Here is a 15,103-nt window from a genome sequence, read left to right on the forward strand (position 1 = left end):
CTTCCCTACATTTGCTCTGGGTCTGCCAGCGCCACAACATCAGTGTCACTGGCTCTCTGGCTCCACTAACTAAACACAGCTTGTGTTGCCTAGTGTCACCACACCACACTCAGTATCCCTAAATCCTTGCCTAAACTAAGCAGTCATGGAACAAACTACTGATTACACTGCTGCCACTACTCAGCTTTCTAGAAATAGTAGCTCCTCTTAGAGGTAATGCTGGACAAGTGACCCATCTGCAGTGGCTGGAAATGTAGAATCATGGAACAGGCTTATGTGCTGCATGGCTTTACCTTTCAGCTGCTCAATCCTGCTTGTCCAAGACTGATTCTGAGTTTAACAGTAGTAAGCAGAATCCTAAATGTTTCTATTTCTAGGATAAAATGGGATTCTCCTTGTTTGGAATCATTGTCTAGGGAGGAAGGAATAAGAGTCCCGAGGAAGAGGTTCAAATAAGAGCACGTTCATACCAGATACAAGAATATATTTAATGTGCACTAGTCTCAATAGATTCCATATTGGTGGTGGATCTTATTTCAGTGAATGGAAGCTTTTTTCACAACAAATAGCAGAAGAGAATCATCTCACTTTTTAAATGGAAATATCCTCTGTACAACACATGTTTCCATGCTTACATACAAACAGTGCTCTCTGTACTTATGGACAAGTAAGCACAGAACTAAGAGGACAGAATACTTAACCTGTTTCATAAGACAGAATGGACAGTTGATTGTTTTGATAGATACAGTAGGTGCTTCCATTTGGCTACGGTAGCTACAATATTTTGGCAACACAACATTTCCTTCTAAAAGGTATCAGTCCTGGGAGGAACTGTTCAGGGTCAACCAGTCTCTGCCCCTGTGGATAATGAATTTCTCATCTCTATACCTCTGTCGGCAGCTGCCCATTGCCAGCAGAGTGCTTGATGCTCCCATTCAGAGTGGTGGCCTTGAAGGTGTAAGACCGGCGTCTAATTGAACCATCCGTGTAGATACTCTCAGGCTTGTTCTGGCAGCTGAAGAACGTGAGGAACCCATTCCGGTAGTTCTTGTTCATCCACCCATAGAGCAGGGGGTTTACAAATGTGGAACACATGGCCACCACATGGAAGACAGTGTAAAGGAGTTTGTACTCATGGAAGATGAGCACCAAATCCAGGTCGATGGCAAGCTGGAAGATGTGGAAGGGGAGCCAGCACACTGCGAACACCACCACCACCATCACTAGCATTTTTGTTGTCTTCCTCCTCCTGCACTGGCTGTCGCTGCTGGAGGTGGGGCTGATATGATTTTTCAGCTTGAACCAGATCCTGATGTAGGCATAGCAAATAATGGCAAGTGGAAGGATGTACTGCAGAAGGAGCATGGAAAGGCTATAAATGGTGGCATCTCTGTTATTTCCGGAAGGCCACTTTTCAGAACAGACGGCTATTTTGAGGTTGATGGATGGGATTTCCTCATGCCTGTACTCTCTGAAGATGGCCAACGGGCCAGCCAGGACCGCACCAGTCAACCATGTAATGGCTATGATCGTGAAACTGAGCCTCTTGGAGATCCTGCTGTCCAAGTGGAAAACAATGCATCTATACCTGTCCAGAGCTATCACAGTTAAGGTTAGAGTAGACACATGGACACTCAAAGCTTGGGCATAAGGGACTAGATGACAAAGAACAGCCCCAAATTTCCACTCATCCAGTAGCGTGTACACCAAGGTGAAAGGCAAACAGAGAGTGTCCACCATGAGGTCTGCCACGGCCAGGTTAGCGATGAAGAAGTTAGTTACAGTCCTCATGGCTTTATATTTCACTATCGTATAGATCACCAGGGAGTTGCCGATGAATCCCAGCAGAATTATTAAGGAATAAGCTGCGATCAATATGACCTGGACCCCAAGGATCTTGGTACTGTCCATCATGATGCTGCTGGAACCTTGGAGACCCTGGCTAGGAGTGGCAATGCCATTGGAGTGCCAGCCTAGTGGCAGCTTCTCATCCAGAACCAGTTCCTCCATCACCAGGGTGCTGTTGGTTTGCTTCAGCAGCCCCATGTCTAGTGTGTCCTTTCAGGAGCGGGGGGAGGTCTGTAACGTCACCTCTGGAAGAGTAAAAGTGAAATAGTAAAAGTGAGACCCTTTCAGACAGGAGAGCAGCTTCAAGCACTTCGATTCACAGTGGCATATCCAGGTTGGCATTTCAAATGAAGCAGCAGCAGCGGTAACGTTCCTTGACTTTTCCCTACTCCCTAATAAACTTGTGGTTTCCATACATAGTTACCACAGCCACTCAGAGGGATGTTAATCCCCATTAGACCTTATTTTAAACATACGCTAAGATTCATACTAACCCACCAAGGAAAGGCTAGTGCCCATTCCATTTCCCAAATGAATTTTTCAGATTTTATTTATTTAAAAGTGAATGTTTTTTTTTTAACAAACAAACAAACAGTCCTTCCACTCTCTATGCTGATGCGACCAAGACAGAGCTCAGCTTACAGTACCACTTCTGTGTGCCCTGCCTGTTATGGTCTGCTGTGCTTTTCAAAATGGTTACACTAGAGCGAGAGTCCCCCTCCCCCCACGAAAGGTGCATGAGCCCAAACATCTCACATGAAAGTGCCTCTGGCAGCATTGTGCATGATGACACAGGGCCAATCCAACTCCGTAAACCAATGCTGAAGTTTGTTGCGATCACAATAAGAGAATGTTGCCGCTGCAGGGGTTTTATTCCGTACATACACAGCAGCATAAAATTCAACACAGCTATTAAATCCCCACCAGCCTTTCTCTTCAGAACCCCCCACAGCTGAGAAGTGAATAGCAGTGAGCAGGGGTCACACTCTCCGCCTGCTCAGACCCAAATGTGTGGCCAAGATCCAAGAATAACGTTTGAACAAAGTGCTGGTTAGGAAAACAGATCAATTGAGTTGCATAAATAACATTGTCTGCAAATTTGCCATTCAGCTTTTCTGTTCTGAATCATTTCCAGTCGAGCAAAAGGGTTTTAATGCCGCTCGACTGAGGGAAATGAAATGTGGGTCCAAAATAAAGAGTGCACCCTCAGAGGAAGAAGCAGCTGCATGGCATCTTATCGTCCTCCTTTCAAATGAATTGTTCGAAGTTTCACATTTGTTTCTACAGGAATCAGCGAACCATCTGCTTCTGGGCAGCTCAGCAGATCTACCTGACAGCCACAGTTGCAGGGTTCTCAGAACAGTATGACCCAAGGAATGGATGACTCTGAGTTTTTATGTGAAATGTGCAGTGGTTTAAGCTAGTTCCTTAAACAAATGGATGAAAATAATGGCCATCATGATGGTAAATGAGGCTGCAATTATGTTGTAATGGATAATAAATAGCTGGGTGTTCATTTATCACTCCTCAGAACAAGGATCATAGCTCCCCTTGGGAGCGGCTTCAGGAATCTCTTCTGATGGATGCAAAGCTTGGGAAGCCCAGGGGAAGGAGAACAGCCTAATTTAGACTGGTCCCAGCTGCGCTCTCCCTTGCGCTCTGTGTGTTTTTATTGGCATTTACAACTTTGGCACCAGTGGCTCTACTGGCGGTGCTGGTTTCTACGGCAGAGATGCTAGGGTAAGTTCTCCTCTCCGTGAAATCAGGGCAATCCCATTGCAGTGGCAAATTTCAGTGAGGCTGCGTTGGTCTGACCAAGAGGAGGTGATTCTCTGCCTTTATAGTCTTTTCTCATCTAGGCAAAAACGGTGCATTGACAGAGTAAAGTCTACACAGCTGCAAGTGAGGGAGAAAGGATGGTCCAGGGGTGAGGATGCTTCCTGGACAAATTACTTAGCCTCTCTGTGTTTCAGTTCCTTAGCTGTACGAAGAGAGATCAAAGCACCCTGCTTGGGCTCTCAAGCTAAATACACGAAAGGCTGTGAGAGGCTCACATACTATGGTAATGGGGACCATATCTAAGGTGGGAGAGGTCAGGAGGAAGGGTAACCCTAGGCAGCAGGGGGGAAAGGTAACACCCACAGTCACAGGAGGTGAGGCCGGGAGGAAGGTAATGAGGGTGAGAAGTCAGTGTTGAAGGTAACATGAGGCTGGGTGGGGTAATGGGAGGGTAACCCCACTTGGAACTAGTCGTGTCTACTAAATCTTCACCAACTAAACAAAACCCACAGGCAGGTTTGTTGGAACCGTTCTCTTCTCCCTGCAGGACCCATTAACTACAATAGAGAAAACCGTAGGGCCACCTGCTCATCCCTGACAACTAAGAGAAGCTGGCTTAGCAGCTCGCACCACAGAGGCTTCTGCCCTTGCCCCGAATGGAGACATTAGCTGAGCAGGGAGAAGTTGGGCCATAGAGAATGTATTGATCAGTGCACAAAGAAAATGCTGAGAGACACAGTTTGTTGCACAAGCCTCCATGGAAACAAAGCTGCCGATCAATGGGCAGCATGCTGCAGTAGTGACCTAGCCCCACTGCTTCCCTGCGGCTCAGAAAGCCCCCTCCAGCCCTCCTCAGGTAACAGGTGCTGGGCTGAGCCAAAGTCAAACTGCAGCAGGGAAGAGCAAAGTTACAGTTCAAAGGCTGATGCAGAAAACAGAATGAATGATGGACATGTTTTCACTGCAGGCTTTCTCAGCTTCCTCACTGCTGTCTATCTTGCCCCATATGTACTCATCTAACTAGCTATCTACTCACAGCCTTGGCATCATCCCTTCCCTTTCTCTTTTTCCCACATCAGCTGCCAACTGGCTGCACAGTTTCCTATTTAAAATCAAGCTATTTTCTTCAGTTGGAGGCTAGCGATAAAAACAACCTGGGAGCAGCCAGAAACATAATAATCATTAGGGCTGTTTTGCCTCAACCATAAAAGGTCTTAATGGACTTTTGCTTTTCAAAGGGCAATAATTAAAAACCAATTAAGGAATTTTAGTTAAGAGGCAAAACCGCACTAGACTCATAGACTCATGGACTTGAAGGCCAGAAGGGACCATAGTGATCATCTAGTCTGACCTCCTGCACATCGCAGGCCACAGAACCTCACCCAGCCGCTCCTACAATAGATCCCTAACTTCTGGCTGAGTTACTGAAGTTCTCAAATCATGATTGAAAAACTTCAAGTTACGGAGAATCCCCCATTGACTCTAGTTCAAACCACCCAAGGCCCCAGGCTGCAGAGGAAGGTGAAAAAAACCCACCATTAGGCTGTTCCAAGGTCATTTGGGCCGCTTCTAGGTCGACAGCTCATGCACCAAGGTTCATCCCAGTGAGAAATCAAACTGTGGAGTTACAGCCCCCTAAATGCGTATTGGGATGTGGGAGTTAGGGTAGCAAACCGCCCACACCCTAGAGCCCCAGCAAAACTGCCAGGCTAAATGGAGAGATCTCAGGAGCTAGGAACTGCTTTTGTGGGAATGAAGCAATAGCAGTGCAGACAAGTGGGCTGGCCGAACCAGAAATACTCCCATGTGCTGTCCAGACCTCTTTCACTACCGTAAACAACTGGGAATGTGTTCAACGGCCTTGTGCCTCTGGCAGGAGAATTATTTAGATCTGATCCACTGCTGAGATTAAACCTACCATCTCTGTCTCTTCAAAGGCAGAGTCATGCTGGGGAAGGTGTGTGGTCTGCGGGGAGCAAGAGGTGACCTCAGGGGTAGAGAGATACACCCAGCTGTCTGTGAGAGGAGTGTACCTTTCAACAGGAGAGGCACAGGTCAAGTCTCCTTGGTGGCCCAGGCCCTTGCTAAAGGTCTGAGCGCTGCCTGGTTTTCAGAGGTGCTGAGAACCCACAAATCCCACTGAAGTCACTGGGAACTGCTTGTGCTCAACCCCTTTGGGAATCGGACCACACTAGTGTCCTGTACATCACTGAGCACGTTGCTGGGGCTGAATAATAGTCCTGTATGTGGATGCTTCATGGTTCATCCTCAGCTTCAGGGAAGACTTGCCACACTGAGTGTGGCAACTGCAGCCCCAAGGGGAGAGAGGCTACCCCCAATAAGGAGAACTGGGATGTTGGATGTCTCCACTCCTTGGTGCAACAATCTACCTCCTGCCCGTATGGGAATGTGGGAGGGTGACACTGGGCACAGTGTGGGCTTTAATGGCTACAGGGCTGACGAGAGGGGGGGAAGCCAGTACAAATTACTGGGGCCCAGCGGTCCGGAAGGGGGCCCGGGGCATGGCTTCCCCAGCTTTGTCGGCCCTGTTTAGCTGGTCTGCCCTTGTTGGGAGGCCCGAAAAATGTTTTTCACCAGGGCCCGAACCCGCTCTCAGCAGCCCTGAATGGCTGCACCCCAGTTCTCAAGGCAGGACAGGACCAGACTGAGGATGCAATAGAAGCATTTCTGGTGGAAATGCAGCCACAACTGGGAGTTCTGTAGCTTCCAGTTATGCATAGAAATCTCAGCCCAGCATCCATTCAAAGGATCCACCAGGTCTGCAGCCACAGTCTATCCCAGCTGAGCAATGCAACCTACTTTAGGTTCCTTTTCTCCCAGGGATTAGACCCAGAGTCCACTGCAGTTGGCAATGAAATCCAGTTCCAGAATATTCACATTCTAAATGACCTGGACTACCTGCCGGTCTGACCTCACTATCCAGGTCTGCTCACCTGGAAGAGTCATAGGCGACTTTAAGGTGACTGGCCCCTTAAAGGGGAGATGGGGCCAGCCCTGCCTACTTGCATCTCACCCAGACGGAGTGGGACTAATGGAGTCAGGTGTTAGAATGGCAAACACCCAAGCCTCACACTAAAAAGGCTTAAGAAAGCGCAGCTGGAACCGACTGTGGAGGACAGCAGTTGAGCTGGGTTGTGGCTTGAGCTGAGATGCAGAGCTAGCTCCTTGGTAGGCCTTTGGAGCAAGAGCAAAGCCTCCAGAGAATCTGGGCTGGGGTTCTGCACGAGAAATAGGGAGCTGAAAAGGAGCTCAGGAAGATTGAGAGGCTCAAGCCTGGAGCGGGGTGAATGCCTCAATAGTGTTTAATTTCATTTGTAGTTTTGAGTTCTCCTGTGGAGCTGGAGGAGGTGCCCTGGCAGGTGCTGCTCTGCAAAGGAAGTGTGAAATTCTGTCAAGTTCTGTTCGATTTGGAAGCACTGTGCTGCCAGCCCCGGGGAACCCAGGCAAAGGACTCTGAAGAGGCCAACTGGGAGAAGCCAGTTTGGCGCCTGACCAATTACAGCAGGAGGACTTTCCTTGCCTTAGGAGGGGACTGAACTTTAAGTGTGACCTGGCTGAGTAACCCAGAAGAACTCTACTGCAGAACCAGATTGGCCACCAAAAGGCAGTTCTGGAGTGGGAAGAATCCCTGCAATGCTGCGTCCTGACCTCCAATGGTGAGTGTGCCCCCATGACATGCACTGTACAGCCCCCAGTACGAGCCACCTGGATGGTTTGACTCCGATCTATACGTTGTTTCAGTGAGTGTCCAGGCTGTGAACATGATCCATACAGAGACAGGACACGAGAAATGGCAGAGGACATTTCCTGAAAAATGAGGTAGTTGGAGACAGAGAGGGAGAGTCTTTCCCTTTGGAGACAGAAAACAGAGCTGGTTAATTAAAAGCAGTGCGTAGTGAGATTATGGTGGCTCCAGCCAGCAGTTTCTGAGCGTGAGGGGGGCAAAGGGAGCAGACGGGAGGGGGACAATGGCAAAGGCTACCCTTAGATCAAAGGCCCTCTGCAGTCGCAAGCCCGTCACCGTTAGGTTTAAAGTGGGAAAGGAAGGGACCCACCTGGAGCCAGACTCTTCTCTCTGCTTCCAGTCTTAGAGTAGCTGTTCTGATTAACATTGCACATGGTCCCTTTTTGCTACTGGCTTGGGGCATAAGGAATCAAAGAGCTGCTAATAACTTTTGTATTTTCATGTACCTGGTCATGGTCCTATTGCTGCTGTGCCCTCTCTCCATAATGGCTCATCAGGTCAAAAAAATAAATGTTGAGTTAGGGCTTGGATAGACCAATGCCTGGAAAGGACTAGACCAACTCTCCCTTTGCCTACTTCAGACAGACCTCACGGTTACCGTGTGATGAGGGCCAGGAGTCATTGCCTGAAGCGGGGACTCTGCAAGAGATGGATCTATCCTTCCTTGTGCAACACCAGAGAGTCATTATGGACCACACTACAGGGGGACTCTAGGGTCTGAGCCCTTCTCTGCCCTCCAGAAATTATGTAGCAATAATGTGCTAGGTTTCCGCTGTGCCTGGTTAGACCTAAGAATTGCCAGATCAGATCAGACACATGAGCCATGTAGTCCAGATCCTGTTTCTGAGACTGGCCAGTAGCAGATGGCCTTCAGCGGAAGGAGCTATGATGCTTTTCTCTGGCCGAGGGTCTGCTCCAAAGTGTGTGTGTGAGAGAGAGAGAGATCCTCCCAACCTGCCCACTTTCCACTCTGTTCTTTGCTCCCTGCAAAATATCATCTGATCCTGGTGAAGCACAAGACCCCCATATTGTGTAGAACAGTGATAGGGCTTCCTGGGGAGGGGAGAGACTGGGGGACAGAGAGGAAAATCAAGGGAAGTCAGGCAGCTGGAAATTGAATCAACACCCTGAAGCCACGGGAATCCAAGAGCACCATCAAGTGGCCTCTTCCCCAGCACTCTGGCTCCTCCTGTGCTCAGAAACCCAGTGGGCCCAGGTTTGACTCTTAATTGATTCTGAAAACTCTGGGGAATGTCACGCCAGGAAGGTGGTAGCATAATCCCTCGTCACTCCATGACTGAGCCCCTGGGTGGAGGAGAGAGGATAAAACAAGGAAGGGACAACAGCACTAAAACAGCCCTAACAGATGTAGAGGTCAAGAGTTGGATGACCTAGCGTTGCTCAAGCGATGAAGCATAACTGAGGGGAATAACCCCAGGGCCTCCTGTTTCCATACTGGAAACTGCAGGTTCCTAGCATGATGCGTTCATACTTTCACAGTTAGGGTGCTTCAAAGGAGCAGGTGAAGTTTCTGCAGGAAATGGTGCAAGGGAGTTGATTGGGGGAGCTCCCAGCTACTTGGCTCAGAAGAGGAGGAGCAATAGGTGATTCCCGCACTGGTTGTACGGGACATTCGTCTATACTTCAGCCCTAGTTCTCCCACCACAGAAACCACTGGGGGGGATGTTGCAGGAGCACTGACTGTGGAAGAGCTCACAGGTACTCTAGTCCCAGCAGAAGACCCAATAAGGAATGATGGAGGAGCACTGGCTGTGGAGAAGCTCACACATACTTCATTCCCAGCCATTCCCAGCCCTGTGGAGAAAGACAAAGGAGCTGGTATTCCCCTTGCAGGCATGAAAGCCTGTAGCAGGAGTGCCTCCAACATTGCCATGTGGCAGAGATTGGCTGGGCATGGGGAAGCAGATTCCTGACATGCTTTTCTCTGCACCAGCTGTGGGAGGCTGCAGGAGGTAAGAGAAGGGATATGCTCGTTGTATGCCAGGATCCAGCTGTGGTTTGGGGAGTGTGCGGCCTGATTCTGCTCCAGGAGTGAGATGCAACCACAGCAGATAATGGAGGAGGAGATGAGAACCTCTGAAGAGAAAGTTGGAAGAGAGAAACTAGAATCCTACTTCCACCAAACCTGTAGCAGTAACTCAACTTCTGGTTGGACACATTTGAGGAGCAGATGGCAAAGAGTCTACCCAGCCCCAGGAGCTGCAACCACTCTTAAAAACAATATGCAACAAGGGAGGAAAGATAGCAACCCCTGACTTTCATTCTACACCCAGCCTTGACGTGACAGCAGCATGTTCCTATGTAGATGACAATGGAACCAAGAGCGTGTTCCTATGTAAATGACAATGGAAACCAGCATAAAGGAGGTTTCTATCAGAAGATGCAGGGAAAGATTTACAGGAGGGAGCAGAATTTCTCAGGCAGCAGCTCGTTATATCCACACCTGCCATTCTCTGCTCTGTAGGTTTGTGATTAGTTTCCGCAGATGCCCCCAGCCTCCCCTTTCCTATCCCCTCTTCCCTCTGAGCATCCTGCTCCCCAGGCTCCCTGCTTCTGCTCAGGAACAGCTCAAAACTCCTGTCAGTATTGCTTGCTGCACGCACCTTCTTAATTCCATATCTCAGTGCTGCCAGCGCCTGAAATCAATCCCCGGGATGATGATGCTTAAACTCTGCCATGGACAAAACATACCAAATCTCCACTGTGCACCAAGAATGAGCCCTTCCCAACCCACCTGGCAAATGCAAGAGCATTCTCTGAATTCAGTAATGAAGGCACAGCAAAGCCACATACCTGGAGTTACTGTCTCATCGCTGTTTGGGATGGGGATCTGTCCTTGCCTTTCCACTTTCTCTCTGCGTGGATCAACCTATAGCAAGCAGGATTAAAGCACTTCTAAAACTAACTCCTGGAAAACAACAAAAATCATGTGGACAATTGTGCTCCTGGAATGTGCTTCATCCCGGAGGAACAGTTTGACATGCCAGCCTGCAGGCACTCAGAGCTTCCTCCAGGAGAGTGACTGACAATCCCTGCCACACAAAGCTGGATGCTCCGTTAGATACTGAATGAGAGAAAGAAGAGGGAGTGTGTGTGTTTTAACAAACAGGAAAGGAAAGGGGGAGGGAGCCTGCTGCTGCTGTTCATACATTGTTCAGCCACTGAGGGGCTTCTTGCAGTGGAGGAGAGAAGAAGAAGCTGAAATGTTCCATCATATCATCTTCCCATCCCAGGGAGAGGCAGTGAGGTCTAGTGGCCAGGACAGTGGCTGGGGAATGAGGCGACCAGGGTTCTGTTCCTGGCTCTGCTCCTGACTTTGGGCAAACCTCATTCCACTCGTTCTGTGCCTTTCTTGTCTTGCCTGTATAGATTGTGAGCGCTTTGGGCCTGGAAGTGTCTCTTCCTCTGTGTTTGTACAGTACCTGGCACAATCTAGGTGCTTCAGTGGTATAAATAATAATGGTCTGAAATGGCAGTAGCCACAGGGCAACTGCTTGTCCCTTTTCAGAAATTGGAGCTAGGAAGCCAAGTGAGCCTTCCGTGTGCCTGGTGCTGTCCAAACTGAACAATCTCTGCATCCAGGAGCTTACCGTCTAGTGCAGATGTGTCTGCGTTAATACAACAGGCATCGCTGTGTGTTGGGGTTGGTGGAGTTACATTTTCTATTCTTTTTTGGAATAAAAACCCCATAGAGATGTAATTCAAGAAAGAGAGAGGTGACCTATCACGACAGCAAAAGTTTGGTGTTCCTGCAACAACTAGCCTGGCAGAATTGTGGGGCATGGCAGAATATCCTGCAGCCAGAATGGGGGAAGTAGCAGAGAGGGCAGGGTTTCCAGTCTTGCTGAAGGTCCCACAGGTGGCCAGCCAATAGAAAGGAGGCTGACCTGGACAAGGAAATGCAGGAGTGAGGGAATGAGGAGAAGGAGACCCAGCATCTGCTTTGAGACACTTCAACTAGGAAGCCATTGTGGCACGGCTGTGGCTCTGGCAGGCTGCGCTTCCTCTCTCTGGTCAACTGTGGAGAATCAGGAGCCGAATAGTATCAAACTGGGGTTTTTTGTGCCTGCTCAAAGAGGTCCAGGGTGCTAAGGGAAAAGGAGAAAACCCAAATGGCCAGACAGAGGAAGGAAAGGCAAAACATGTCCGTACCAGAGACATCTCTTTCCTGAATCTGTCCGAGTCACCCACAGCTTCCAAGCAGTCAGTAAATGGATGAATGGGATAGATTCTTTATTGCTCTGCAATATAATCACAATATGTTTTCAGCAATGTATTAGACAGCTGTACCCAAAGGCCTCTGAGTGCCTTAGCAAAAATATAACTCTAAACAGTAATAAACACAGTGCGGGGAGTGAGCAGGCCTGATCTACACTGGCTGCTGAAACAGGCTGAGGTGTAATCATTTCACAAGCCTAAGGATTATGCTTGTTCACCTCTGCCCCCGTGCTGGGTGCAGATGTGACAGGCACGTGCAGCTCCGCTTTTCATCTGGCCCGTGGCATGCACAGCACGCCTGAACTCTGCCAGTTCAAGAGTCAGGCCACCTAATCTCTCCATCCCGGGGTCAGCACTCTGCTCTGGTTTGCAAAAGACTCAGGTCTGAATGTAGGCGTCCCTTGATAGCCCCTGATCGGTGTCAGCCCAGGAGACACAAAAATCAGTGCTGCTTGCTGAACCTTTTCCGCTTACCAAGGTCAGGTGAGGAAACAAGTCTGATGAGCTACAGTGTATGCTTTGCTTTAATGTATTCTGCATCACCTCTGCAGTGTGCCATCTGCCAACTGTTCCGGGGGTTACATCTGCCCAGTGCATTGGGACCCTTCCGGATAGGAGGCATTTGTGTATTCATTTGTAAGTTGTTGTTACAGTATTATTGCTATTCAAACACTTGAGCAGTATTTCAGGACATGGCAGCACGCTGGACACTAGCAAAGGTTCTTTCTCTCCCTAGTGCTGAGAAGGATGGTTAAGCGCTGGAGCTGGTTACCTAGGGAAGTTGTGGAACCCGCATCAGTGGGGGTTTTAAGAACATATTAGACGAACGCCTGTCAGGGATAGCCTAGATATACTTAATTCTGCCTCAGCAGGGGGTGATGGACCTCTTGAGGTCGCTTCCAACCCTACATTTCTCGGATTCTACATGGCCCTCGTCACCTTAGTTTCTGAGCACCTCACAGTCTTTCATGTATTTATCCTCACAACTCCCCTAGGAGGCAGGGCAGTGCTATTACCCCCATTGTGCAGATGGGGAACTGTGGCACAGAGTGCTTTGTCCAGGTCACACAGTGGCACAAAGTGACTTGTCCAGGTCACACAGAAAGTCTGTGGCAAAGCAGAACCCAAGTCCCTCAAGTCCCAGGCAAGTGCTAACCATTGGACCATCCTTCCTTTGTCTGCCATTTCCTTTAATAAAGTCTCTTTACAAGTACAGGATAGAGCTCAGTAACTGCAGGCAGGCAAATCCAGCCTGTCATTTATTCGCTCTTGCTGAGCCACCTTTGCCTGGGAGGTTTGCGTCCTTCTCTTCCCCCTTCCTCTTTCACACTATTCCATTTTGGTTTAGATGTACCAAAAACTCAAGACCAAAGGGACAGCTGTGGCTCTCCAATTCCCAGCTAGTTGGGTGAAGAGAAGCAGCAGGTCAGCCCCCTAAACTGAGGAGCCCCGAGCTGAGCCAGTGTCTCCCATCTGTCCCCTTGGAAGATAATGAAGCAGGTGATCACATCCCAGGAAGGGAAGCTGATGGATAGTGAGTGATGCATAATATCCTGAGTCTCTTCTTGTAGGAGGGAGAAAGTCTGACTCCAGCTACAAGAGCCTTAGGACTAACGTGGATGGCTGATTTCTACCCAGGTGCAAGAGAGACTCCTCCCTTCTGGCAAGAGATGCTTGCTACCCGTGCCCCAGAGCTCTCCCCTGAGCTCCCCGCTTGGCTGTCATGAGATGCCTGTGAAGAGGGCAGAGGCAGCCCCCAGCAACATCCTCCTTCACCTGGTGCTGTCAGGATGCAGCTCAGAGCTATGGGGTGAATTTCTTCCATTTCTGGCATGTGGTGTTGCAACATCACGGCCGATTGGATGCCAGCAAATATTAACGCTGAGTCTGGGGCCAAAGAAATTGTGTGTTTTTTTTTTTATGGACTTTGGATTAATCAGCGTAACTGTCTGTACTCGCTCCCCTCCCACAGCTCAAATGGGCCCCAGCGGAGGGTTTAGCACTAAAGATGAGATGCCTGCAAATATTAACAAATCGCTTCAGCCAAAGATGAGAGATTTCTTCATGGGCTTTGGATCACTTCATCAGTGCAACAGTCAGAGCCCTCTCCTCTCCCAGAACTAAACCAGGTCAAAGGGCCTGGGACGCTGAGGATGCCTGGGCTAAACTAGCTGCACAATAGCCCCTGTCTCTCCCAGCAGAAGGGGCGGCAGAGCCCGGGGAGGAAGCACTGTATCGGTTAGCTGCTGACTCTGCTGCTGTCTGCATGTGGCCGCGGATCATTACCCTGCTAAAGAGAACATTCCTGTCACTGCAGAGTGCAGTCCATCGCTGATGTAGGACAGGCGAGGATGTGCTGCCCCCCAGATCCAGCCCAGCTGTGTGACCGGAGTACTGGAGAGCTCTGCAGCACACCACAGCCTGCAGCCGGGCCCTCGTCGTCCTCGGGTTGTGTGTGCTCCTCTCTGTCTGTTCCGTTAGGGAAGGCCAGACCTGTGTCTAACTGGCAGCTACCCATCCAGACTCGTCCTCTACTTCTTTAGGATTCTACTATGGCTCCTAGGAGCCTGAGTCATGGTGTGGGGAAGGAATGCAGTGCCACAGGGGTGGTACCTGTGTAAGGATCACTGGGGGCAATTGGCACTCCCGTGTGCATCAGGCATAGAGTGCATATCCTACACCCACATCCCATGCTGCCCTGCCACCTCTAACTGGTATCCAAATGGGCTGGGCCAAGGCTCCCCCGGCCACATACAGACAGGCCCCTCTGGGACTGAGTGCTGCAGGCAGCTTGCCACTCCTTGCGCTTCCGGGGGCTTGCAGCCACGATGGGGCTAGGAAGGACGAGGCCCTAAAAACAGCCTCCACTCCATGTGACCGTGGAGTAACCCTGCACAGCTGTAGCATAGTTCAGGCTGGCCTGTTGGGGAGTGAAAGCAGACCACCCATTGCTGTCCCACTGTCCCCGAGATCGCCACCCTGCTGTCCCTGGTTAGCCAAACCCCCTTGCATAGACCCTATCCTGAGAGTCTGGCTCTCCTTGCTGCACAGCAGGCTTGGGCTGCGTGCCAGCCTGCCTAATCTCTCCATGCCATAACGTAATTATTATTGGATTTGTGCTTTGGTAGTGAAGCGCTAAAATGCCAGCTGGACCCTGAGCTTCTAATTAGTTAAAGGAACCACTGGCCAAGAGCCACTCACCTTCCTCACTTGCAGGGGCGGCTCCAGGCCCCAGCACGCCAAGCGCGTGCTTGGGGCGGCACGCTGCGGGGGGCACTCTGCCGGTCGCCGGGAGGGCAGCAGGTGGCTCCGGTGGACCTCCCGCAGGCGTTCCTGCAGAGGGTCCGCTGGTCCCGCGGCTTCGGTGGAGCATCCGCAGGCATGTCTGCGGGAGGTCCACCGGAGCCGCGGGACCAGCAGACCCTCTGAAGGCACGTCTGCAGGCAGGTCCACCGCCGCGGCGAGCGGCCC

At 50.1% G+C, this 15,103-nt stretch overlaps 1 protein-coding gene across 5 annotated transcripts in view; it reads right to left on the minus strand.

Moving 5' to 3' along the window:
- Nucleotides 1-498: 498 nt before the first annotated feature.
- LOC120370271 (neuropeptide Y receptor type 2-like) overlaps nt 499-15,103 on the minus strand; it is a 42,721-nt gene continuing 28,116 nt past the window's right edge. For 3 of the 5 annotated variants that reach the window (XM_039484711.1, XM_039484710.1, XM_039484709.1), the window contains 2 exons: nt 10,208-10,283; nt 499-2,093 (listed from right to left, as the gene is read on the minus strand). In XM_039484711.1, coding sequence (XP_039340645.1) covers nt 883-2,046 — 1,164 coding nt within the window. In that variant the 5' untranslated portion in view covers nt 2,047-2,093; nt 10,208-10,283 and the 3' untranslated portion in view covers nt 499-882. Of the gene's footprint in view, nt 2,094-10,207; nt 10,323-11,566; nt 11,656-15,103 lie in introns of those variants that run through there. The other 2 variants (XM_039484713.1, XM_039484712.1) reach the window with 2 other exon arrangements.

This window comes from Mauremys reevesii, linkage group 8 (assembly GCF_016161935.1).
Source record: "Mauremys reevesii isolate NIE-2019 linkage group 8, ASM1616193v1, whole genome shotgun sequence".
In the NCBI taxonomy this organism is placed as follows: domain Eukaryota; kingdom Metazoa; phylum Chordata; order Testudines; family Geoemydidae; genus Mauremys; species Mauremys reevesii.